The sequence below is a fragment of the Telopea speciosissima genome, chromosome 9, assembly GCF_018873765.1.
Source record: "Telopea speciosissima isolate NSW1024214 ecotype Mountain lineage chromosome 9, Tspe_v1, whole genome shotgun sequence".
Lineage (NCBI taxonomy): Eukaryota > Viridiplantae > Streptophyta > Magnoliopsida > Proteales > Proteaceae > Telopea > Telopea speciosissima.
This window is the reverse complement of record NC_057924.1, coordinates 1,847,710-1,874,254: the sequence shown is the minus strand read 5'-3', so window position 1 is coordinate 1,874,254 and position 26,545 is coordinate 1,847,710. Positions and strand designations below refer to the sequence as shown.

Here is a 26,545-nt window from a genome sequence, read left to right as displayed (position 1 = left end):
TTAACTGTGGATTTACTCTTATTTAGAAACTATGGAGCTGACAACACAACGCTATCATTACTACTACACTAATAAGTCTAAGGGAAAAAAGAGTACTACTTGGTCGTGTGAAACATGTGCCCACATACAGGATTGCATGAAATAACCATCATGTCCGTTGATGCCCCTGCACGCACTCATTGGCCTCGACGCTAGTGTAGGGGCCAAGTGACATGCAATGATCTATTGCCCTAATTCTAATATTACATAATTGAACTCAAATCATATAATTAAATTCATATCATATTTGAATTGATATATTCAAATCAACACAATGACAACTTGGTTTTAGACAACGGTCAATCCTCAATTATGATGTTCCACAGATAATTAAAATATGATGAATGAAGTAGATAGATGCATCTGAAGTGTTGTATGACAGTCAAAAGATTGACAATGACGTATGGTGCCAAATGTTGGACAAGTAAAAAGAATGATATAGATAAACTCAATAATATAGCAGATATGAGGATGTTTAGATGGGTGAGTGGCAAAACTAAGAAAGATAATGTGCATAATGATCATGTTAGAACTAGTTTGGGAGTAGCTCTGATACAGAATGAGCTACAAGAAAATCATTTGAGTTGACATGACATGTTCAACAGAGGCCTTTGGATGCTCCAGTATGAAGGAGTGATCTGATTCAGAATGAAGGAACTAAAAGAGTTAGGGGCAGACCTAAAATGACATTAGGAGAAGTAGTGAGAAAAGACATGCATAGCTTAGGCCTTGTATCAAATATGACCTCAAATATAACTAATTGGAGGGCAAGAATCCATGTAACCAACCCCATTTAACTGGGATAAGGTTGAGTGGTTGCATTGATTCCTTCAACTTATTTCAGAATCTGTAAGTAAAATTGTAGAGAGTCAATGAAACTTGTGTCTTGTAGCAAGATCTACAAGTCCTTTGAATAAAAAATTCTAAACAATTTACGTATATGTTTAAATCTTATTTTTTCTCATCAATTTAATTTATAGGATTTCGATCGATTCTCAGCCAATTTCGACTAATTAAAAATAAAAAATACGATTCGAATCAAACCGATGGAGGCTAATCCCATATTTGGTTTTGAATTTTTAAACCTTGATTGAGAGTGTCGAGCTGCCATGTGGGAATTACAGCCCATGTGGTAGCTTAGGGGTGCCAAACTCTAGTCCGAACTGACAAAATTGGCCCGAATCGAACAAAATTGATCATCATTGGATCGGCTTTAGATTGGGGGTGTTGCACCCCTAAAACAAACCAAATCAAACCGAAACCAAATCAATATATCCCGATAAGAGCTCGGAACTCATTAAAAAACATATTCTTTAAATATTTTTTTTATACATATATATCTCAAACCGAATCAACTCGATTAAAAACCGATAAGAACCGAAACCAAAGTTTCCTTATTGATTTGGTTTCGGATTAACCATTACCACACCAAAACCGATTGAACCCGAACGATCAATCTGTAAATTGTCTTATAAAACTGCCCATGAAAACAATGACAAAACGTGTTAGCCAAGCGGTTTTATTTGTTTTTAGGGTGATCTGTTAGCCAAGCAATTGGGTGGCTGGTTTGGTCTATTCTGCCATACTCGATACTGGCACCTGTATCGGTATCTTCGTATAGGATCTGATTGGACTGTTTTACCCTTTAAATTCCCGATACCTTGATTTTTAGACCATTTTACCCTCCCTTGAATATCGGTATTGGTATCGATAAACTATTGAACAACCTTGTAGATATTGCGTGTTCCAAAGGGTATTTTTAAAAGTAATTTTATTAATTTTTTATGTGTTTGTTCAATCATAAAATTTCGTTTCTGAAAATTGTATCAGATAATTTTCTCTCTCTTTTCATTATTCCGTCCTTTTCTTCTTCCTCGTTCTATAAACATGATACTCATAAGCTTTCTTCTCAGTTAAGAATTCTCTCTCTCTTTCCTTCTTCTTGATCGGATCGACAAGAGAAACCCTTCTTTTAAACCCCTAACTTTACCATTTGAGAATTTATATGTTCGTCTTTATCAGTCTTCTTCATTCCTTTCCGCTTACTCGAAGAGGATTCGATATTTCGGAGAAGGAAGAGATATAGAAGATAAAAGCCCTACTTTCGCTTTTTGTCTGGTTTAATCAGAGTCTCTTGTGTTGTTTCTGGCCCAATCGCAACTCCAATTCTAATCGGATATTTGACAGAACTGATCGTTCTTCTGTCTTGTCTCCTATATCAGCAATGCTTTCCTCTTCTTAATTCAAGATGAAGTTCAAGAGAAGAAGAGTTTTGGAAGTGGTACGTTTTTTTGCTTGGTGAAATCGATGTTCAATTACAGTGAAGTAATTTTAGGGTTTATGATTTTTTTTTGATTGACAGCATTTTAGAGTTTTTGTTGGTTCGGAATAGGTGGATTGCCATTTATTGATATACCATGCGTAAAATATGTCTTTTCAGTACTTAATTTGTTATTCACACAGAAACATGCATGTATGTATTCGTTGTTTTCTGATCACGTCTGCGTAGTATAGGTAGTGAATTTCAGAATTGGAATTGAAAATTTTGTTTTTTTTTTTTTCATCGAAGAGTTTCCTACTTTTCAATGTTATTATTGAAAGCTCTTTGTATTGCATGGTTAGATACAGTTAAAAGCTCAGTCAGTTTGGTGGGACATGTTTGTCTTCTTTAAGTTTACCACTCCTAGATTATTGCTGTTCTTTTGAGTATGTCATTCAAGGGATAAAAGAATTCATGCATTATGTGTTAAGTGGGCCGTTCACAGAGTTAGTAGTTCGTTGGTGTTCTAGAGGATTACAGTATGCATGACAATATTTCAGCTTATTGGAAAAAGTGGATGCTACAATAACTCAAGACTGCAGCCTGTGTGTTTTGTTGGTATCTTTTGCGTTGTTGGATTCTTCTTCTTCTTTTATCAGTGGTTGCTAATCCAATTATCTGGAGGAAATTTTACAAGAAGCTGATTTTTGTTGACCTACTTTATTGTTGACATCAGAGATCATATTATTTTTATGAGTTTTGCATGACATCTGTTAATAAAACATGATCTTTTTGTTTCCAGCATGGAACCATCTTTTGAATGGCCTTTGCAATAGGGTTTGAGTTTTCTTAAATTTAGCTGCAATACTTCCCCACTCAGGGAAGGCCCTTGTGAAATCTGGGGAAATCCAGAAAGTTATTAAGTGTTTGTGTGATTCTTGGATGAGAGTTGGTAATCCTTGTAAACAATAGTCTACAATTTTTTGGCTGCTTAATCTCTAAGAAGTTTCTGTACTTTGTGGTTATGGATTTGATTAGAGGGGCTCAAATGGAATTGCAGTTGTAATTATGGTCTCATTAATTTGGGATAGGTTATGTAATTGGATAACCATGTGAACTGGATACTTTGAGTTTGGAATTGACCTCTCATCTCCCCTTTGAAAAGGAAAAAAAAAGGGGGTTGTGATTTAGACATTATGCACTTCAATGTTTTGTGGAAATTAGTGAATCTGTCATGAATCATCAATTTTACACAAGAAAAGCTGCATAATGGAGCTGAAGATCATTACAATCAATCAAAAAATAATATGTTGTTTGTACCCCATGTACCCCATTGCAAGTTCAGTGAGCCTTCTCATATTAAAGGATGTTATGAGTTCAAAACCTTGCAAATTTGTCCATTCTTTGGCACTTGGAGTTGTCTACAAATCCTGTTTTTCTGTTCCAACGTAATGAGAGCTATTGTTGGAATAAGGATTTCAAAGTGCCATTGCTAAACCTCTCACCTAGGCTTTTGAATGATGGTTGTCAACATGATGCATCCAGCTTCCTTTATCCATGATTGAGACTGGCTGTGGAATGGTGCCAGCAGAATCCCCTAACTTCTAATACTTACTAACGATAACTATTTATTATTTTTATACTATTTTATTGCTGCTATTCTGCCCTTCTAAAATGTTTGGTGATAATATTTGTTATTATAATACTATTTCGATTACAAATATCGACATATATACATTTGTATAATTGTATTGCTATATTTTATAGCTTGTTAAGTTTCTTGTATGCTTTATAATACATAGTCATACACATAGGGCTTAGAGGTGTAATGTGTCAACAGGTTGTGTCCATTTATAATTATACGGCCTTGATTTTTTTTAATCAGACAAATCATAATTGCAGAATTGAGACAGATGACTGAATCATGGCTGTTGATAATTTAATTTGAATGCGACACTGTCTTCCTAGTGCCTGCCCTTCATGCCTTGGAGATGTGGAGGCAGTTAACGATTTGCCGCTATTCTGCCCTTTTGCCATGAAAGTATGATCACATATTATGAGGACCGCTATATTGAAAGGCAGAATCCTAGGAGTCTCACTTCTTAGTTCTCTTTTTCTTTTGCTATTTGAATCACATTCCTGATGCAGGACAGGGATCACACTAAACCCTAGCCCTGTGGGTTCTGGGCCCTATACATTAAACCAAACAACCCCTGCAAACGAGTACTCCTAGGCTACAATGGAACTGCAGGGAAAAGTACAGTGATTCACAGTTTTAGTGAGATTACCTTTCTGTAATTAAAAGATGCAGTAAATTCATCCCTCTTCCAACTAAAATTTATCATTAGCTGTCAAACCACCAAATATGTGAAGCAGTACACGATGAGTTCAGCAACTATCCTAATTGATCTGGGTGGATTATGGGTCCAAAATGTAAAATTTTCAGTACTGATTAATAATAGATTTTAAATTCTTAATTGAAATGTAGACTAGACAATATCTGATACAAGAACAGCACTTCCAACCTAGATTTGGAACTTTCACTGGGTATTATCTGATATATGAGTGGCACTTTTGGTCTACTAACGTATACCAAACTGTAACTTGTGGAAAAGCTGCATGTACCATTTAGTGGAAGCCACCAATCTGGTCTGCTACTATGAAAAAAGCAGTAATCTGATTTTGGAAAACAAATTTCAACTGAAAAAAGGGATACTAATGTGCTGTAGGAAAACTTCCACTTGCACTGGAAGTATTCTTCTATATCTTCTTCACATTTAGCCAGCGACCCTTGGTAAAAAGTCAATCATGTGAGCAGGGACCAATGGAAAAGTTCATTGCTGATATTCATGGTATCTGGAGGGAAAAGAATTAAAGAAAATTTATAACAGCAAAACCATGAGTAGAGACAACAATCCCAATTCAATTTTATATTTACTCTTAGTTTCAACTACTGCTTATGTTGACCCTTTTATATAATTATATTTCTGGTGAATCTTACTTGACTAACTTGAGTGGAGACAGCACAGTAATATTACAAAGATCTTGCCTATGTCCCCCCCTCTCTTAGTTCAATGAGCTTCTGCCACCCAAGATAAAGTAATGCCAAGTTAAAATTTAACTTTGAAAAAATCCAAAGCTGTCATATAAAGAGATCAGAGTTATTATATGAGGAGTTAGAGTTGTTAGTCAAAGCCACACTAGCAGTGATGTATAAAAGGCCAATATAATGACTCAAACCCCAAAGTAACTTATTCTTTGGTGGTCCCTGTGTATTGGCTGGAAAATTCTTCTAGGCCTTTTTGATTCTCAAAACCGTAGTATTGCTGCTGCATTATTTCCATTCGGTTCTGCACTTTCACCTGTCACCAGATATTAATTTGTTTAGTCTTTGCTGCTTGTATCATTTCAATTCAGTTCTGCACTTCCACTATACACTAATATGTTAACGTTCCAAAATATCGTTTTTGCTTGTCAATATTTTTTTCTTTGTCATATATGGCTTCATTGAGGTAGTAGTGCTGATTTGCAGTTAGAAATCTGTGGACTAGCTTGAATATTTTTATTTTATTTCAGCCTCCAAAAATCAGATCTTTCATCAACAGCGTCACTGCTGTTCCACTTGAGAATATCGAAGAGCCCTTAAAAGGCTTTGTTTGGGAGTATGATAAGGTGTGATCTCTTAATTTTTTTGTTATTTGAGTTATTTGAAGGTAAATGCAGTTTCATTGATTCTCGTCTGAATTTACTTGGAGCAGGGGGATTTTCATCACTGGGTTGATCTTTTCAATCATTTTGATTCATTCTTTGAGAAGCATATAAAATCGAGGAAGGATTTACAGTTAGAGGACAACTTTTTGTCTGCTGATCCTCCTTTTCCAAGGGAAGCTGTTCTGCAAATTCTTCGTGTTATACGGATCATTTTGGAGAACTGTACAAACAAGCACTTCTACAGTTCTTATGAAGTATGTTTACTTTCTTCTAGAATTTGCCCGTTCTTGTCAGTTATGCCAGATGAGTGGATTTTCTTCTGGTGGTTTAATTTTGTTATCTACTACCTTGCATTTGGTCTGTTGGTTACTAAATAAGACACATCAATTGGTTCTGCTAGTGTTTTCTACTCCGCTTGTATCTATTAATTTTTTTTACCACCATAGTCTATTTTTTTAAATTCTTATTTCGTTGTACTTTTGGCAATGCAGCAGCATCTTTCGTCTCTTCTTGGTTCTACTGATCCGGATGTGGTTGAGGCTAGCCTCCAGACTTTGGCTGCATTCTTGAAGAAAACAATTGGGAAGTGCTCCATACGAGATGTTTCTCTGAGTTCTAAGTTATTTGCCTTTTCACAAGGTTGGGGAGGCAAGGAAGAAGGCCTTGGATTAATTGCGTGCTCTGTACAGGATGGTTGCGACTCATTTGCATATGAGTTAGGTAGTACCCTCCATTTTGAGTTTTATGCAGTTAAAGATTCATCAAACGAACCTACAACTAGTGAACAATCAACCCAAGGTCTACAAGTTATTCATTTGCCTAACATTAACAATCATCAAGAGGGTGACCTTGAGCTACTGAATAAGTTGGTGAGAGAGTACAATGTACCTCCTAGTTTAAGATTTTCACTTTTGACGAGATTGCGCTTTGCAAGTGCTTTTGGTTCTTTAGCCTCTAGACAGCAGTATATATGCATTCGCTTATATTCCTTTGTAGTTCTTGTTCAAGCAAGCAATGATGCTGATGACTTGACTGCTTTTTTTAACAATGAACCTGAGTTCATCAATGAACTGGTATCATTATTAAGTTATGAAGATGCAGTTCCCGAAAAGATTCGTATTCTGGGTATTCTATCATTGGTTGCTCTTTGCCAAGATCGGTCCCGTCAACCAACTGTACTTTCTGCTGTGACATCTGGTGGGCATCGTGGAATCTTACCCAGTCTTATGCAGAAGGCAATTGATTCTATTACCAGTGACTCTTCAAAATGGTCTGTTGTATTTGCAGAGGCTCTCTTATCACTTGTCACTGCTTTGGTTTCATCTTCTTCAGGGTGTTCAGCTCTGCGGGAAGCAGGATTTATACCTACTCTTCTTCCTCTTCTTAAAGATACAGATCCCCAACATCTACATTTGGTCAGCACTGCAGTTCATGTTCTTGAAGCTTTTATGGACTACAGTAATCCAGCTGCTGCATTGTTCAGAGACTTGGGGGGTTTAGATGATGCTATTGCACGCCTGAAAGTGGAAGTATCCTGTGTAGACAAGGGATCAAAGAAACATGGTGAAGACTCTCAATGCAGTAAGAAAGGCAAAGAAGTTGTCCTAAGTTCTTCGAATGATGTAGATAATGTGCAGCCCCTCTACTCTGAAGCTTTAGTTGCTTATCATCGGCGGTTGCTGATGAAAGCTTTACTTCGTGCTATATCACTTGGAACATATGCCCCTGGAAGCACATCTCGCATTTATGGTTCAGAGGAGAGTTTATTGCCACACTGCTTATGCAATATTTTTAGAAAAGCAAAGGATTTTGGTGGTGGAGTATTCTCGCTTGCAGCAACTGTGATGAGCGATCTTATTCATAAAGATCCTACATGTTTCCCTGTGTTAGATGCGGCTGGTCTGCCTTCCACCTTTTTGGATGCTATAATGGGGGGCATTCTTTGCTCTGCTGAAGCTGTGAGTTGCATTCCACAATGCTTGGATGCCTTGTGCCTGAACAATAATGGCCTCCAAGCTGTGAAGGATCGTAATGCTTTGAGGTGCTTTGTGAGAGTATTTACTTCTCGAACATATTTGCGTGCACTTACTGGTGACACTCCAGGATCCCTGTCTAGTGGACTAGATGAACTAATGCGCCATGCTTCCTCATTGCGTGGGCCTGGAGTAGAGATGTTGATGGAGATTTTGAATACTATTATGAAGATCGGATCTGGAGTAGAAGCCCCTTCACCGTCCACTGATTCTATCTGCTCCTCCACTCCTGTTCCTATGGAAACTGATGCGGAAGAGAAGAATTTGTTGTCATCAGATGATGGAGAGTCGTCCAAGATGGAATGTGCTGAGCATGCAACTGAGCCTTCTTCTGATGGTTCCTTAGTGAATATTGAATCTTTTCTTCCTGAATGCATAAGCAATGCTGCTCGCCTTCTTGAAACAATTCTTCAGAATGCTGACACAAGCCGGATATTTATTGAGAAGAAGGGTGTTGAAGCTGTTCTGCAGTTATTTACTTTGCCATTAATGCCTCTTTCTGTATCTGTTGGTCAGAGTATATCTGTTGCTTTTAAGAATTTCTCACCTCAGCATTCTGCTGCTCTGGCTCGGGCTGTATGCGTGTTCTTGCGGGATCATCTGAAATTAACTGATGAACTATTAACATCTGTAGGAGGCACTCAGCTTGCTGAGCTGGAAGCTGCAAAACTAACAAAGATCTTGAGATGTCTTTCTAGTCTGGAAGGTATTCTGTCTCTTTCCAACTTTTTGTTGAAGGGGACTACTACTATGGTATCTGAATTGGGTTCAGCTGATACTGATGTCCTGAAGGATCTTGGAAAGGCCTACAGGGAAATACTGTGGCATATTTCTTTGTGTAGTGACACCAAGGTGGATGAGAAACGAGATGCTGATCCAGAAAGTGGTCAGGCAGATGTGGCATTATCTAATGCTGCAGGAAGAGAAAGTGATGATGATGCAAACCTTGTTCCACCTGTGAGATACAGGAATCCTGTTTCTGTAAGGAATGCTACTCAGTCCCACTGGTCTGGGGAGCATGAGTTTCTATCAGTAGTTCGAAGTGGTGGAGGCTTACATCGTCATGGTAGACACGGCTTGGCACGGTTGCGGGGTGGAAGGTCCAATCGACAGATGGAGGTTTCAAACATTGATTCAGAAGGTTCTGCAAATGTATCTGAGACTTCTTCTACCCAAGATGTTAAAAGGAAAAGTCCTGATGTTATGGTCATGGAAAATCTGAATAAGCTTGCATTTGCTATGCGCTCTTTCTATGCAACTCTTGTTAAGGGCTTTACATCTCCAAACCGTCGCAGAGCAGACTCTGGTTCACTGAGTTCTGCTTCTAAGAGCCTTGCAACTGCCTTGGCTAAAATTTTCCATGAGGCTCTTAGTTTCCCAGGGCATTCTACATCTGCTGGTCTTGAAACTTCATTATCAGTCAAGTGCCGTTATCTAGGAAAGGTTGTGGATGACATGGCTGCACTAATATTTGATAGCAGAAGACGCGCATGCAATATTGCCCTGGTAAATAACTTTTATGTTCATGGAACCTTCAAGGAGCTTTTGACCACATTTGAGGCTACAAGCCAGTTGCTTTGGACACTTCCGTATTCTATTCCTCCGTCTGGCAATGATCAAGAAAAGGCAGTTGAAGGGAGCAAGTTGTCTCACAATACGTGGTTGTTTGATACATTGCAGAATTATTGTCAAATGCTTGAGTACTTTGTTAATTCTGCTTTACTCTTGTCTCCAACATCTGCATCTCAGGCTCAGCTGCTTGTTCAGCCTGTTGCAGCAGGATTGTCGATTGGGTTATTCCCTGTTCCAAGGGACCCAGAAGTGTTTGTTCGTATGTTACAGTCTCAGGTTCTGGACGTGATACTTTCTGTATGGAACCATCCCATGTTCCCTAATTGCAACCCAGCTTTCATCACGTCAATGGTTTCACTTGTTACTCATATATACTCTGGTGTTGGAGATGTAAAACGGGGTCGGAATGGTGTTGGAGGAAGCACAAGCCAACGTGTCATGGGTCCTCCTCCAGATGAAGCTACCATTGATACTATAGTTGAGATGGGTTTTAGTAGGGCAAGAGCAGAGGAAGCACTGCGGCGGGTGGAAACAAATAGTGTTGAGATGGCTATGGAGTGGTTGTTTAGTCATGCTGAAGATCCTGTGCAGGAGGATGATGAGCTGGCTAGGGCACTTGCATTGTCACTGGGCAATTCATCAGAAACAACGAAGGAGGATAGCACTGATAAGTCACGAGATGTATTGGCAGAAGATAAAGGAGCTGAACCACCTCCCATTGATGATGTTCTTGCTGCATCTATGAGGTTGTTTCAGAGCAGTGATTCAGTGGCCTTCCCTTTGACAGATTTGCTTGTGACTCTTTGCCATCGGAACAAAGGAGAAGATTGTCCGAAGGTGGTGTCTTATCTTATTCAACAGTTGAAGCTTTGTCCATCAGATTTTTCAAGGGACACAAGTGCATTGTGTACGATATCACATATTCTGGCCCTGCTTCTTTCTGAAGATGGCAGTACGCGAGAAATTGGTGCAAAGAATGGTCTTGCCTCCACTGCAATAGATATATTGATAAGTTTCAAGGTGAAAAATGAGTCAGGAGATGTGGTTCTTGCCCCAAAATGTATTAGCGCTTTACTGCTTATCCTAGACAGCATGTTGCAGTTCAAACCCAGAGTTTCTTCTGAAAATGCTGAAGGATTTGTCACAGAATCTTTAGTTGACTCATCTGGAGAGAATGCTTCCTCATTGCTGCCTACAGATAAGAATCCTGCTTCAGATGCCCATGAAAAACAATCTGGCAATGCATTTGAGAAGATACTTGGGAAGTCTACTGGTTGTATGACTCTTGATGAGTGTCACAGGGCCCTAGCAGTTTCCTGTGAGTTTATAAAGCAGCATGTTCCTGCTCTGGTAATGCAGGCTGTTTTACAGTTATGTGCTCGTTTAACTAAAACACATGCTATAGCTATGCAATTCCTTGAGAGTGGAGGCTTGGCTGCTGTTTTTAGTCTTCCAAGAAGTTGTTTCTTTCCTGGGTATGATAGTGTGGCGTCTGTTATTGTTCGGCATCTCCTTGAAGATCCACAGACCTTACAAACAGCTATGGAGTTTGAGATACGGCAGACACTGACCGGCATCCTCAGCCGGCATGGTGGTCGTCTTTCACCTAGAGCATTTTTGACATCCATGGCATCTGTTATATCCAGAGACCCTGTGATCTTTATGAAAGCTGCAGCTTCTGTTTGTCAGTTGGAATCTTCTGGAGGGAGGACTAACGTTGTCTTATCAAAGGAAAAAGAGAAGGAGAAGGACAAAATGAAAGCCCCTGGTGCTGAGGTTGGGTCTTCTCATGAGTGTGTTCGACTGCCAGAAAATAAGCTTCATGATGGGCCGGGTAAATGTTCAAAAGTCCATAAAAGGATTCCTGCGAATCTTACTCAAGTAATTGACCAGCTTCTGGAAATAATAATGAGTTACCCATTGCCAAAGAAACAGGAAGAGTGTGTGAGCTCTTTATCTCCTATGGAGGTTGATGAACCTGCTACCAGGGAGAAGGGAAAGTCAAAGGTTGTTGAGACAAAGAAAATGGAATCCGATGACCTCTCGGAGAGGTCAGCAATGCTAGCTAAGGTGACTTTTGTGCTCAAGTTGATGAGTGATATTCTTCTCATGTATGTTCATGCAGTTGGTGTTATTTTGAGAAGAGATATGGAGACATGTCAACTCCGAGGATCCAGTCAAGTAGATGGACCTGGACATGGTGGGATACTCTATCATATTTTGCATCGCCTTCTTCCAGTATCATCTGATAAAAGCACAGAAGCAACTGAAGAATGGAGAGACAAACTGTCTGAAAAGGCTTCATGGTTTTTGGTAGTTCTGTGCGGTCGTTCTGGTGAAGGGCGTAGACGAGTGATTGGTGAAATAGTGAGAGCATTTTCTTCAATCTCAACCTCTGGGAGCAACTCTGTGAACATCTTTTTAGTGCCAAATAGAAAGGTCTTAGCCTTTGCTGATTTGGTTAATTCCATTTTGTCCAAAAATTCATCTTCCAGCAATTTGCCAGGTCCTGGTTGCTCGCCAGACATGGCAAAAACCATGATAGATGGAGGAATGGTCCAATCTCTAACTGGTATACTTCAGGTAATTGACTTGGATCATCCTGATGCTCCGAAAGTCGTAAATCTTATAGTCAAGGCTTTGGAGAGCTTGACAAGGGCTGCTAATGCTAGTGAGCAAGTTTACAAATCAGATGGGGCCAACAAGAAAAGGTCTACAGGCACAACTGGAAGAACAGAAGATCAGACAAATACTTTTTCTTCCAGAGAAGCTGTGGATCATGATCAGAATGGGAGCAGTCAACAGGAAGCCAGAGAAACCACACAGACTGAACCTCAGCAGCAGCAAGGAACTTCTCATAATGCAGGGGATCATGCTGGGAATCAAAACCAAACAATGGAGCATGATATGAGAATTGAAGTGGAGGCTACGACTTCTAACCCCCCTATGGGGCATCAGGTGGAGTTCCCGCATGAAGAAATGGTAGAAGGTGATGTTTTACGCAATACGAATGGAGTTGAGATGACTTTCCAAGTTGAGCATAGGACAGATGATGATATTGGTGATGAAGATGATGAAGACATGGGGGATGATGGGGAGGATGATGATGAAGACGATGATGAAGATGAGGAGGATGAGGATATAGCGGAAGAGGGTGCTACCTTGATGTCTCTTGCTGATACAGATGTAGAGGACCATGATGATAATGGTCTAGGAGAGGATTACAATGATGATATGATTGATGATGAAGAAGAAGATTTTCATGAGAATCGTGTTATAGAAGTTAGGTGGCGGGAAGGCCTGGATGGTTTAGATCATTTGCAGGTTCTTGGGCGACCTGGAGCTGTGATAGATGTTGCATCTGAGCCCTTCCAAGGGGTTAATGTTGATGACATATTTGGTCTTCGCCGGTCCTCAGGTGCTGAGCGCCGCCGTCAAAATGGTAACAGGTCTTTCCTTGAGCGATCTGGCCTGGATGGAGGTGGTTTCCAACATCCACTCCTCCTAAGGCCATACCAGTCCGGGGATTCATCTTCCTTGTGGTCTTCGAGTGGGAACTCATCCAGAGATTTAGAAGCTCTGTCAGCTGGAAGTTTTGATGTAGCCCATTTTTATATGTTTGATGCTCCTGTTCTTCCATCTGATCCTTCAGCAACCCTCTTTGGTGACCGCTTGGTCGGTGCAGCACCACCACCTTTGATTGATTTTTCTCTGGGTATGGATCCTTTGCATTTGGCAGGACGAAGAGGACCAGGTGATGGTCGTTGGACTGATGATGGTCAGCCGCAGGCTGGTGGTCAAGCAGCTGCCATTGCACAGGCAGTGGAGGAACTGTTCATTTCTCAGTTGCATAGTGTGGTTTCTGTGAATAGTCCTCCAGCTCAAAGGCATTCTGAGAACTCTGGGCCACATGACCAACAACAATCAGATGTCCTAATAAATGTTGATGGCCAACCACCAGTAGTTGGTGATAATGTAGTCAGCCAACCGAATGAAGCTCAGCATCAAGAAATTGGGGCTGAATCAGCACATCATCAAGAGAATCCAGTGGCTGAAAGTGATTCTCATCTTCCTGAATCATCAAATGGACAAGCCAATGCAGATTCTGCTGCACATGAAGCAGATGAGGGTCTACTGGCTCTGGGATCTTTGTTAAGACAACAAAATGTGTTGCTAAATGGCAATGAAAGTATGGAAATTGGGGATTTTGGTGCTACTGCTGAGCAGTCAGAGGTAATCCCTGAGGTTGTTATACCATCCACTGACTTAGGTGGAGATCCCCAGACTCAAAACAGATTTTCGCTGGATACAAATTCCCAAGATGTGGAACTTCAAAGTGCAGGTTGTGATGGACCTCCGAGAACAGATAGTCTGTCCACTAACTGTGCCGTGGTGGGTCCTTGTTCTCAATTGCCTGATGTAGGTGATGGTCATACTTCTCCAGCTCACGTGAATGCTGATGTTGATATGGATGGTGAGGACACTGTAGACACTGAAAGAAATCCAACCGGGCACAACTTGCTTATTTCTGATAATGGTGCAGCTGATGGATCTGCTCTGCGAAGCCCTGTTCTTGCACCATATGCTAATAATGCAGATCAAACCAGTATTAATAATGAGGCTTCTATTGCAAACACGATCGATCCAACTTTCTTGGAGGCCCTACCGGAAGATCTACGGGCAGAAGTTCTAGCTTCCCAACAAGCCCAGTCTGTTCAGGCTCCGAATTTTGTACCCCCATCTGCAGAAGATATTGACCCTGAGTTTTTAGCTGCCCTCCCTCCTGATATCCAAGCAGAAGTTTTAGCACAGCAACGAGCACGAAGGGTACAATCTCTGCAAGCTGAAGGACAACCGGTGGACATGGACAATGCTTCTATAATTGCTACCTTCCCTGCTGATTTGCGTGAGGAGGTTAGTATCTTTTCCTCTCTTTTGTTAGTTATTTTGTTATCAAATTGTATTGACATTCTCCTTTGCTTCTAATCCTTCTATTCAGGTTCTTTTGACTTCTTCTGAAGCAGTTTTGTCTGCACTACCTTCTCCATTACTTGCTGAAGCCCAAATGCTCAGAGATAGAGCTATGAGCCATTATCAGGCTCTTAGTCTTTTTGGAAGCAGCCACAGGCTTAATGGTAGGAGGAATAGTCTGGCTTTTGATAGGCAGACAGTTATGGATAGGGGAGTTGGAGTTAGTATAGGTCGGAGGGCAGTTTCTGCCATTGCAGACAGCTTGAAGGTTAAGGAAGTTGAAGGTGCACCTCTTTTAGATGCCAATGCTTTGAAAGGATTGATTCGGCTCCTAAGATTAGCACAGGTACTGGTTTATTCCTGCCACGCTTTGTGAGCCAGGATGTCTCACTTAAGTTCTTTGGAAATCTGTGGAAGTTTTTGTTTTTAAAATGTCTTCATGTGGTTAAAAGTATTTTTTGAATTTGAAAAGGCGAAAGAATGTTGGAAGTGGGGAAAAAAAAGAAAAAAAATGGACAGTTGAGTATTCCAGTGCAATTTGAAACAACTTTAGCTAAACGATGCAGAACATTTAGAGATCTATAGAGTAGCAAGTAATAAATTATAGCATGGTTAGGCATCCTAGTCAGCTGCCAACCAGAATAGTTGGGTCATATGGATGAGTTTGAAGTTGAAGCTTTTGTTTGTGCTAATGAAACAACTCTAAAGCTACGGACCATGCGTAAAATGTCTTCATGTGGTTAGAAGTATTTTTTGAATTTGAAAAGGCGAGATAATGTTGGACATGGAAACCAAAGAAAAAAATGGACAGTTGGGTATCACGATGGTTGGAAAACCATGACTGATGTATGGTTGAAATAATTGAAATGAAGTGGTGTATGGTAACCAGTGCAATTTGAAACAACCATAGCTAAACGATGCAGAACATTTAGAGTTCTATAGAGTAGCAAGAAATAAAATATAGCATGGTTAGGCATCCTAGTCAGCTGCCAACCAGAATAGTTGGGTCATATGGATGAGTTTGAAGTTGCGGCTTTTGTTTGTGCTAATGAAACAACTCTAAAGCCATGGACCATGCATACCATACAAAATTATCTTCTTGTTTGTGAGGCTAGAATGTATTTCATAACATTTATTGAATCTTGGCATTTGATGAATACATCTTGCTTAGGACAGAGTTAATGTCATCATTGACCAGTGATTGAGATTATTTTAACTATTTCTTTGTCAAATTATTTTCTTCAATAGATTCTTTGGTAAATGGTTATGCTAACATGCTGGACCCCACTACCCAACTATTTCTTGTTTCCTTTGCATGTGAAGCCCCTTGGTAAAGGTCTCCTCCAGAGGCTCTTGTTGAACCTATGCGCACATAGTGTGACGCGGGCAGTTCTACTTAGCCTTTTGCTTGATATGATAAAACCTGAAGCTGAAGGTTCTACCAGTGGATTAGCACCAGTCACTTCTCAGAGGCTGTATGGTTGTCAGTGGAATGTTGTCTATGGTCGACCGCAGCTATCAGATGGTACTACTTTTGACTGATAGGATCATTAGTTTTGTTGAAAATCGTTTTTATGCATAGTTTTTTAAAATTTTGATTTTTGTTGGTCTTATGTAGGTCTTCCACCACTTGTATCACGTCGAATTCTTGAGATTTTGACATATCTGGCTACCAATCATACTGCTGTTGCAAATATCCTGTTCTATTTTGATCCTTTATTGATCCCCGAATCTCCAAGTCCCACAGATTCAGAAGCCAAGAAGGAGAAAGGTAAAGGGAAAATAGTGGAAGGAATGGATTCATCGAACCAGCTGGAAACCTCTGAGAAAGGGGATATACCTTTAATATTGTTCCTGAAGCTCTTAAATCAACCTCTGTTCTTACGCAGTAGCGCACATCTTGAGCAGGTACTCGTAAGGTCCTTGAAGAATTCAATTTTCCCATTTCCATTCTCTTTGTAATTGGTTTCAAAATATTTTCTGCAGGTCATGGGCCTGCTTCAAGTAGTCGTTTATACTGCAGCATCAAAGGTCGAGTGTCAGCCTCATTCTGGACAGGTTACCAATTCCCAGAGTGTACCTGTTGATGAAGCCTCTGTTGATATGCAGCAAAATCAACCTCTATCTGAACCAGATCCTGATCAACAGTTGGATAGAAGTACCAGTGCTGAGGTGCCCACTTCTGACGGAAAGAAAACTTTCAGTCCATATGATGTCTTCTTGCAGCTCCCAGAGTCTGATTTGCATAATCTGTGTAGCCTACTTGCTCATGAGGGGTAATTTTCATGGAACGATTCTTAGTTCTGGATGTTGAACGGAAAGAAAACTCTCTCTCACACACACAAACACGCACACACACAAACCCTTGTGCACCTACAATGCATTTCTATTTATGGTGGAAATCAGTATGATTAATTTGTTGTAATTTAATAGGCTATCGGATAAAGTTTATTTGCTTGCGGCTGAGGTACTGAAGAAGTTGGCCTTTGTAGCTTCACCACACCGGAAATTCTTTACTTCAGAGTTAGCAGGTTTAGCTCATGGTTTGTGTAGTTCGGCAGTTGGTGAACTTGTAACTCTGAGGAGTACACAGATGCTGGGGTTAAGTGCTGGCTCGATGGCTGGGGCTGCAATCTTACGTGTGCTTCAAGCACTTAGCACACTCACTTCCCCTGTCATTGATGCTAATAAGTGTCAAGAAGATGATGGTGAACAGGAAGAACAGAGCATCATGTGGAAGCTAAATGTCGTGCTTGAGCCGTTGTGGAAAGAATTGAGCGACTGTATAAGCACAACAGAGACAAAACTAGGCCAGAGCTCCTCCTCTTCTCCAATGGCAAATGCAAACACTGCAGATCATGTTGGAGGCGCCTCTTCTCTTTCCCCTCCTCTTCCTCCTGGAACTGATAGACTTTTGCCATTTATTGAGGCTTTTTTTGTTTTATGTGAGAAGCTACAAGCAAATCATTCCGTCATACAGCAAGATAATGCCAATGTTACTGCAAGAGAAGTGAAAGAATCTACTGGGAGTTCATCAGTGTCGTCCACAAAATGTGGTGTGGCTGCCTACAGATGGCCTGATGGTGCCGTCACCTTTGCGAGGTTTGCTGAGAAGCACCGCCGCCTGTTGAATGCTTTCATCAGACAGAATCCAGGGTTGCTGGAGAAGTCACTCTCTATGATGCTGAAAGCATCGAGGTTGATCGACTTTGATAACAAGAGAGCATATTTTCGCTCAAGAATCAGGCAGCAGCATGAGCAACACCCTTCTGCACCTCTGCGCATAAGTGTTCGACGGGCTTATGTCCTAGAGGACTCCTATAATCAATTGCGAATGCGTCCTAATCAAGACCTCAAGGGACGATTGACTGTTCAATTTCAAGGTGAAGAAGGGATTGATGCTGGTGGTCTGACGAGAGAATGGTATCAGTTGCTTTCAAGGGTCATATTTGACAAAGGAGCTTTGCTTTTCACAACTGTCGGGAACAATTCAACTTTTCAACCGAACCCCAATTCTGTCTACCAAACTGAACACCTTTCTTACTTCAAATTTGTGGGACGTGTGGTATTTTCCATTAACCTGTTTATTTTTGTTATACATTTAATTTTATTGTGGTGGATTCTCACACTGGCTTTCTATCTGGCCTTCTGCAGGTGGCTAAGGCACTCTTTGATGGTCAACTTTTAGATGTTTACTTCACTCGCTCCTTCTACAAGCACATTCTTGGTGTAAAGGTGACTTATCATGATATAGAAGCAGTTGATCCTGATTACTACAAGAACTTGAAATGGATGTTGGAGGTTAGTGATACCAATAATGTGAAATATGTTTTATGCCTTTGCACAATGTTACAGTTCTGTCGGCGGTGTTTATATGGGAAATGCTAACTTCTTTGTTTCTATTTAATCAGAATGATGTGAGTGAAATACCTGACTTGACATTTAGCATGGATGCTGATGAGGAGAAGCATATACTTTACGAGAAAACTGAGGTATGGAGATTGCCAAAGATTACAGTGTATGAGTTTCCCCCCTCTCTCTCTCTCTTAAGTTTTCTTGAACTTCCACGCTGTTCTGAATTTTGAAAATTTTGATGCCTATTAACTTCTTGCCACCATTTATTGGGCTAATACGCATTTGATATATATATATTATATATTATTATTACCAATTATTCACGTGATTTTTTATGTTATGTCTCTTTAATTTTCATTCTTTGCAATGGTCATGCTTTTGGAAAGGTCACCGATTATGAGCTTATTCCTGGAGGAAGAAATATTAGAGTCACAGAAGAAACAAAGCATGAGTATGTAGACCTTGTGGCTGAGCACAATCTGACAAATGCCATCCGTCCTCAAATTAATTCCTTCCTAGAAGGTTTTAATGAATTGGTTCCTCGAGATCTTATTGCAATATTTAATGATAAGGAACTTGAGCTTCTAATCAGTGGACTTCCAGAAATCGATTGTGAGTTGACTTACCATGACACATTAAATATGTACTATCACCTGCCCGCTCAGTTTTGTAATGCTTCTTCTTTTGCCTGCACAGTGGATGATTTGAAGGCCAATACTGAGTATACTGGTTATACAGCAGCATCTAGTGTTGTACAGTGGTTTTGGGAGGTCGTCAAAGCCTTCAACAAGGAGGATATGGCAAGGTTCTTGCAATTTGTCACTGGAACATCAAAGGTATTTCCTCATTCAGGTTATCTATTTATATGTTGCTTGAAGTTTAAGATTATTGTCACACAATAAGACTTACAATTCAAAAGGTTAGACATTTTGCTGCCTTTTTTTTTTGGGGGGGGGGGGGGTTGGGTTTTAACCTGTACCAAAGATTGTCCAAACATTTTCAGGAAAAAAAAAAGTGATCAGGTTTATTTTTGAATTGGATAAATTTTATATAATCTTAGAATTCTTCATTGTTCCTGCTTCATCATTCAATTGAAGCTTGTGTTTTACTTCTTAGATCCTTCCCCTTGTTATCCGGCCTTCTTCATCTCCCTTGCCTTCACCATGCATCAAACCACCTTTGACTTGGTTGTCATTCGTCTGTTGTATGACCTCTTGTTATGTGCATGCAAAACGACCACTGCATATTACTCTGATCAAGTTCAGGGATGCTGGAAGGTTCTACTATACAATTAAATACTGTATTTGGAAAGGTTCCGCTTATTTTTTTGATTCAATATATTGCTCAAAATTCTTGGAATGGAATCAAAATCCATGCCATTGATGCTATTGAAATAAAGTACTCAAAGAACTGTTTGTTTGATGGGATCAGGTTCCTTTGGAGGGCTTTAAAGCGCTGCAAGGTATCTCTAGTCCTCAAAGGTTTCAAATCCACAAAGCATATGGTGCTCCAGAGAGGTTACCGTCAGCTCATACCTGGTTAGTGTTCTCGATTACTTTGCAAGTGCAATGCAGATGTGTCTTGGTTACTTTTCTCATTGCAATTTTGTTTCTAATGAAAATAATTACTGTTAATGGTTCTTGTCTCTATTCAGCTTCAATCAGCTAGACCTTCCGGAGTATTCCTCAAAGGAGCAGCTTCAGGAACGCCTGCTGCTTGCGATCCATGAAGCTAGTGAAGGTTTTGGCTTTGGTTGATGTGAGTTTCTCTAAGATGATATTACTCCGATGACACCAGCAACCTCTCTTCAAGTTGTTATGTACAGGTTAGCTTCCCATCTCGTGTATGATTTTCTTCTTGATTAATCAACTTGCTTCATATGATACAATATGAACAATCAGCATGACGGTCCATGCATTCTTGAATTAAAATTTTGAGTGAAATTTTTGCTAGGTGGATATTCAACTTTGAAAGCTTTTGCCTGTAACACCTGGTGGGTAAGGTACTGGGGTTCATCAATTTTGAACTTTTTCCTGCCTCAGATAAAACTTACTTATAGATTCAGAAAGTCTAGTTGGGTGCTCTCATAAGATGTTATGATATATTTTCTGCTCATGAAGTGAAATGGAGGACTGTTAAGACTTTGTATGTCCCATCACAACTTCTTCGGATGAATTTATATTAAGTGTTCTTTTGTTGTGATTGAATAACACAGTAGTTATTCTGGTCTCTGGGATTCGAAGTCCACACCCCCCCCCCAACACACACACACAAGCTCAGAGTAACCATCTGATGAGGGAGATATATAGAAACAGGTTTCTGACCCTGCAAACCCATACTGCTGAACTGCTGTGTATGCTGCTCTTGAATTTTCCCTTTTCCCCCCAAAATGATGAGCCTTCTTGCCTTGTTGTGGATAGTTTTTGGGAATTTGTTCCTCAAGAGAATGATCAGGGAAACACACTGATGCAGATTTCCAACAGTATAAAGAAGAACCAGAAGCCAAGTCCCTGTAGTTTGGGTTGCTCTCGATTAACCTTTAACCAGTTTTATGGTTTGAACCAACCCTGCGGTTCTAATTTTGTTCACCCAAAGAACCAGAATTTTGGGCTAGTTTTAGGACTCTTAATTCCTTTTATTTATTATTTTGGATAGATGGGTCCCGAGTTGAGTTGAACTCATGATCTCATATGTGTTTGTCCTTGCCAACTGAGGTACCCCTTTGGGAATTCCTTTTACTTTATTGTTTTTAAATTGTTTGTTGTGGCTGGGATATGTCCAGTACAGTTTCAAGTCAAATTTTATTCCAGTTGTCAAGAGTCCTAGATGCATAGAACTTCTCCTTTTTGGCCTGCGGCTGGGAGGAACTCTTAGTGTTTGTTTGGGTTTTATTTTGAATCAGTTAGGATCCTCCAAACATAGCCTGCAGCTGGACTGGTGGTGTAGCCTTTGAGGCTATCATGCCAGGTTCAATTCTGGAAGACAATATTATCCGGATCTAAAATACGATTCCTGCGATGGTGATGAAAACGAATGATAAGGATGATGATGGTGATGATAGTCTAAGATGGAGATAGATAGGTGGCAGCTTAGCGTCCCTCTAGTTGCCCAGCGATAGGAGTCCCACCTAGGCACACTTAGATTCTCACAAGTAAGTTCTCAAAGAAAGGATTTTCACAAAGTTCTGGATAGTAGATAACCTCAGCAAGCTAGAGTCCCACTAGTGCCCCACTGTAGGAATCTCATCTAAACCCACTTGAGTCACACAAGAAAATACTCAGATAGTATGCTGTAAAATTTGATGGGTGCCTTTGTGAGCAGCCAGGATTTGCATTATATAGAGGTGGAAGTCTTGAGTACAGCAAAATAACATTAAACAAACTCTTAGAATTCCAAAACCCCTTAGGAATTCCCCCAAACATAGATAACAATTCCTAGACATCAAAATCTGTTCCCAAGACATTGGAAGCTGTTCCCAAAACATTGAAAACTACGATCAGGATATTGAAAACTGATAAAAGGAAGGTAGTTAATGCTGCCTTGGAATATGAAAAGACAAAAAACAATCTTCTGGTCAGAATTTTGAATGTTCCAGGAGTCTATGATTTTGGCTAGGCAGTGGGTCTGGTCCTGGACTTGGGCTGGCCTCCCTTTCTAGATTACTTCTTGGAGAAGTACTGTTCAGGCCTTTTTGAGGGGCTGGATGCTTGGATCAGATGGATGCTCTGCGTCACCTGGTGAGTTTGTTTCTTTCTTATTTTGAGTCTTATGCAAAGGCTGGAAGCCTCCCCTACAATTTTAGTGAATATAAGTTTGGATTTTTGCCTTGGTTTTGTGGTGATTCATTGACCTCCCTGATGTGATGAATTAGTAGGATCCCTGGTGGTGATTCCGGATTCATGTCCCATTTTTTCCTTTTTCTCTGATTTTTCCATTGGTTCTCAAAACAGGTCAGACTTATCTTTTCTATCTTGCGCACACTAACTTTCCTAATTGTGTTCTCATTCTGTTGGCTGTGCCTCCTGGTCTTTTTCAGATTTCAATTCAGTACATCATTACTAAACTCTGTTTCAGCATCAGTTGTCAAGATCCAATTTTATTCAATTCCTAGGAATCCTTCTCTAAATTGGATTTTCTGTAATCTTCAGTTTCAAAGCTGATTTTCAAGTTCAAATGACCATAGGAGAGGTTGTAAGGAATGACATGCGTAGTCTGGTCTTGTACCAAGTGTGATCTCAGATAGAGCCTATTGGAGGGCAAAGATCCATGTTGCCGACCCCATTTGGTTGAGATTTTCCTGACTTCCTGGGGCTGTTCCTTTATCCTCTTACTTTTTCATCTTATTTCTCATTTCAAACTCCCCATCTCTCATTTCTGCATTTCTTTATTTCTCTTACTTTCAGTCTCTTTTTTTTTGTGGCAAGAATCCATGTAGCAGACCCCATTTAGTTGGGATAAGGCTGAGTTAGTTGTTGTTGATTTCTGCTTGCTTTTAACAGTTGTCTGCAACTAATATTAATGTGTCAGTTCAGACCATTAGTTCTGCTATTTTACATTTATGAATCTGTCTGTTGCTATCAGTTTACTGTGCTGAAACATTACTTCAGATATGAGCATCAGATACAAGTCAAACTTTGAAGAACTGTTCTACCCTATTAACTTGACCTTTGCCCTCCATATTGGCTGCTGCATCTGATTTGTTGCTCTTTTGGTATCATTGCTCTCTTGAATCTGGTTCTTAAACTGAATTTGATTCTGGTTTTCTGTTGGTTTCTAAATCCTATTCTTAGGTAATTTAAAACTACATTACACACATATATCTTTGTGTGGCGGATAGTCTATGTCTGTGGGCGGGCCTTGGTGCAATGGTAAAGGTTGCTCCATTGTGACCAAGTGGTCACAGGTTTGAGTCTGGAAACGGCCTCTCTGTGAAAGCAGGGATAAGGCTGCGTACATTATTATCCTCCCCAGACCCCACAATGGCAGGAGCCTCGTGCACTGGGTATGCCTTTTTTTTGATAGTTTGTGTCTGATTCAAACCTGTTGTGTATCTCGATGTACAAATGAAGAGGTAAAAAAAAACTAGGGGTGGGGAAACTATTCAGAATGAGTTCATGGGGGATTCTATGGTAGCCAATTTCCTTGTTGGGATAAGTGAAGATTTATTGGAGATGGAGCAACTGGCCAATTAGAAAATATACAGCCATATTATACAATGCCTGATTGTACATATCAGCTATATGAATAGTATACCATCCCAACCTTATATTCTAAAAATAATAACATGTTTCAAATAAAGTCTGTAGGATGTGAAAATTACATATATATATATATATATTTATTTATTTATTTATTTATTTTTATATGTATGTATATTTATTTGTTTTTCTTATGGAAGAGGGTTCTCTGAGCGAACAGAGTACTCTATACCTTCTTACATTCATTTTTTAATTATTGTTTCTCACACCTTAAAAATATCATAATAATAATAATAATAATAATAAATGTGAGGAGGCATAATGTACGCCTTAGGCTCAGAGAGCATTTAATTATTTGGTGGGCAAGAGATCGCTGCTTGGTTGTATGGCCCCTTCACCAGCACGGGGGCCAATGAGAGCACGCACATGGGCATCAACATGGATGAGTTTTTATTATTATTTTTATTTCAGCTATATCAAAAGTATACCATCTCGAATTTATATCCTAAAAATAATAAACATGTTTCAAATAAAGTCGAGAATTATGTATATATGATATCCTAAAAATAACAAGCATGTTTCAATTAAAGCCGAAAATTATATATATATATATATATATATATATATATATATATATATATATATATATATATATATATAGGGACAGGGATGGGTATGCTAGCACCCTATGTGTGTCTCTCTCTCTCTTCCTTACCCTTCAAAGGGAGGAACAGAGAGATAGTCACATAGGGTGCTAGCATACGGTATACCGCTAGCATACCCAGCCTTTTCCCATATATATATATATAGGGAGCATGTTCTCTGGGGGGGAGCGTAGGTGCCACGTGCACGTGGCAGCCAATGAGAGCGTGCGTGCTAGCATCTTAAGGGTGGGATTTCCACCTTTCATTTGGGGGGGGGTCATTTCTCCCCCCTCCATTGTCTGGGCATGCCTCCCCCCCCCCCCCCTCCTCCCCCAAACATTTTCCCATATATATGTATATGTATATTTATTGGGCAAGAGATTGCTAACTGGTAGTGTGGCCCTTGTAGCAGTGCGAGGCCAATGAGAGCACGCAGAAGGGCATCAACATGGTTGGGATTTGGGGGGGGGGGGGGAGGGCTGTAATTTTGAGCGCGCCTGTTACTTGGTGCAGGGGCCATGCGACCAGGCAGTGTTTTTTCCCTTATTTATTTGTCTCTGTACCTAGTGTTTTTTTTTGGGGGGGGGGTGTTGGGGTTGGTTCAAGAAGATGGGATGCTGCTACCAGGACTTGATCCCAGTTGGGAATGTCAATAGGACTCCGTCTTCAGAAGTAATTTTCATGACTCTGGATGCTGGTACCAGAAGGACTTGATCCCAGTTGGGAATATCAATAGGACTGCCATCTTCAAAAATAATTTTCATGACTCTGGAAATCACCTTTGATGAAGTTCTATGTTTAAGTTTATGACCATCAAAGTGGGATATTTTCTTTTTTCCTGTTGGGTTGGCATCCACCTCTTAAGTTCTTTTCAAAAGCTCCCTGCTTTCCATCCTGTCTAGTTCTGCTTTATTGCTGAGCAAAATATGCATGGGTCATATGTCTGGTTAGGTCAAGATTTTCTTTTTGTGTTGCTGTTAAGGTCTTCTGTTTGCAACTATTGAGTTTAATGTTCCACCATTGAGTGTATGAGATTCCGTTAATGTAAGCTCACTTCTGACTGCTAATGATGGTTCCTGCAGATAGAGAGCAACCGATTTGAGGCAAAGAATTGGATAATTATTTAATTAGTAGCTGGAACCCGGGGGGCGGAGAACACCCAATGGAATTCAAAACAGATATCTAACCTCGAAACTTGATACAAGCTTCCGCACTTTCTAGAGTGCATGAAGAGTTTGCTTTTTGATAGGATGCAGCAGCAGCAGCAACAACAAAAAACTGCAACAATTGGCTCATCACTATTTCGAACGATTTGGAAGATTTTACAGTGGTTGACATGAATTTGCCTCCGTTTGTTTATAACTCATAGTTCTTTTTTGTTCTTTTGCTTTTTTTTCAGTCCCTTGCAGCCAATTGGCTTCTGATTGCCCTTCCACCTTGCCCATGTGGTTTCCTTTTCCAGGTTACCCTTTTGTTTTTTGAGGTTGGTAACTAGGGTTTGAACATGGCGCATCTGGTGAAGTCGAATAATTTGGCAGATCTATATATTTTAATTTTTGGAAAGCTGTATAGATGTATTTCCCCCCCTTCAAATTTAATTATGTTTTGTATATGCAATTTTAATTGTGTTTTATGTGTGGATGTGGGTGGGTGTGCACAAAATAGTTCTTACCCAATTACTCTGCTTCACAAGAAATTTGTTCTAAAACAGTTTTCCTTCATCCATGGTGAAAGTAGAATCCTCTCACCATATAGGCATCTAAACTCTCTGATTGAACAATAGAAAGGTTATTTGTCACCATAGACAATAGGGTGTGAGAGTTAATAATTAATCCAAATTTTGATTATAGGGTCACATCACCAGTGGAGAAGGGATTTAGCTGATTGAGCAATGTCGTAGAATTTTGAATTGAAATCAGCCGGATTGGGTTGGATTCAATTTGTCTCATTAGAAGTTGGTTTAACTCCGTGGGAACTCGATTATCAACAATCAGTATTAATTAGATTTGGAGCCGGGTTGATTCCTATTCTAATTGTTATACAATTTTTAGAACCGTTGGTTTTGATGTATGCAACTAAATCTCAAGCAGTATATTTATTTGGAGAAAGTTTTACTACACCCGTTGTGTAGGTTTCAAATATATCTGTTTTTGGTTAAAGAAAATACATTGATTTTAGCATGAAGGACACGTGGTTGAAGAATTACAAGACTCCATCAACCCCAGAAAGGAATTCGGCCAAATTGTCGTACACCTTATAAAC

General features: G+C 39.9%; 1 protein-coding gene across 3 annotated transcripts; it reads left to right on the top strand.

Moving 5' to 3' along the window:
- Positions 1-1,919: 1,919 nt before the first annotated feature.
- LOC122641124 (E3 ubiquitin-protein ligase UPL1-like) lies at positions 1,920-25,820 on the top strand. 3 transcript variants are annotated; one of them, XM_043834450.1, is made up of 17 exons: positions 1,920-2,320; positions 5,876-5,971; positions 6,058-6,264; positions 6,505-14,529; positions 14,615-14,932; positions 15,910-16,111; positions 16,205-16,494; positions 16,573-16,862; positions 17,020-18,151; positions 18,241-18,387; positions 18,498-18,578; positions 18,828-19,053; positions 19,138-19,277; positions 19,873-19,979; positions 20,096-20,266; positions 20,395-20,443; positions 25,366-25,820. In XM_043834450.1, exons 1-15 carry the CDS (start codon positions 2,288-2,290, stop codon positions 20,196-20,198), a joined length of 11,397 nt encoding a protein of 3,798 aa, XP_043690385.1. In that variant the 5' UTR covers positions 1,920-2,287; the 3' UTR covers positions 20,199-20,266; positions 20,395-20,443; positions 25,366-25,820. The 3 variants fall into 3 exon arrangements, with proteins under 3 accessions (XP_043690385.1, XP_043690383.1, XP_043690384.1); XM_043834448.1 differs by having other exon boundaries at positions 6,502-14,529; XM_043834449.1 differs by lacking the exon at positions 20,395-20,443 and having other exon boundaries at positions 6,502-14,529.
- The last annotated feature ends 725 nt before the right edge of the window (positions 25,821-26,545 follow it).

What these genes read in the sequence shown, in the direction of transcription:
- LOC122641124 (XM_043834449.1), top strand. Translation starts at nt 2,288, where the DNA reads ATGAAGTTCAAGAGAAGAAGAGTTTTGGAAGTG. An exon ending in GGCTCCTAAGATTAGCACAG is followed by an intron (nt 14,933 to 15,909) that starts GTACTGGTTTAT and finishes TTGCATGTGAAG; the next exon opens with CCCCTTGGTAAAGGTCTCCT. An exon ending in AGCCTACTTGCTCATGAGGG is followed by an intron (nt 16,863 to 17,019) that starts GTAATTTTCATG and finishes GTAATTTAATAG; the next exon opens with GCTATCGGATAAAGTTTATT.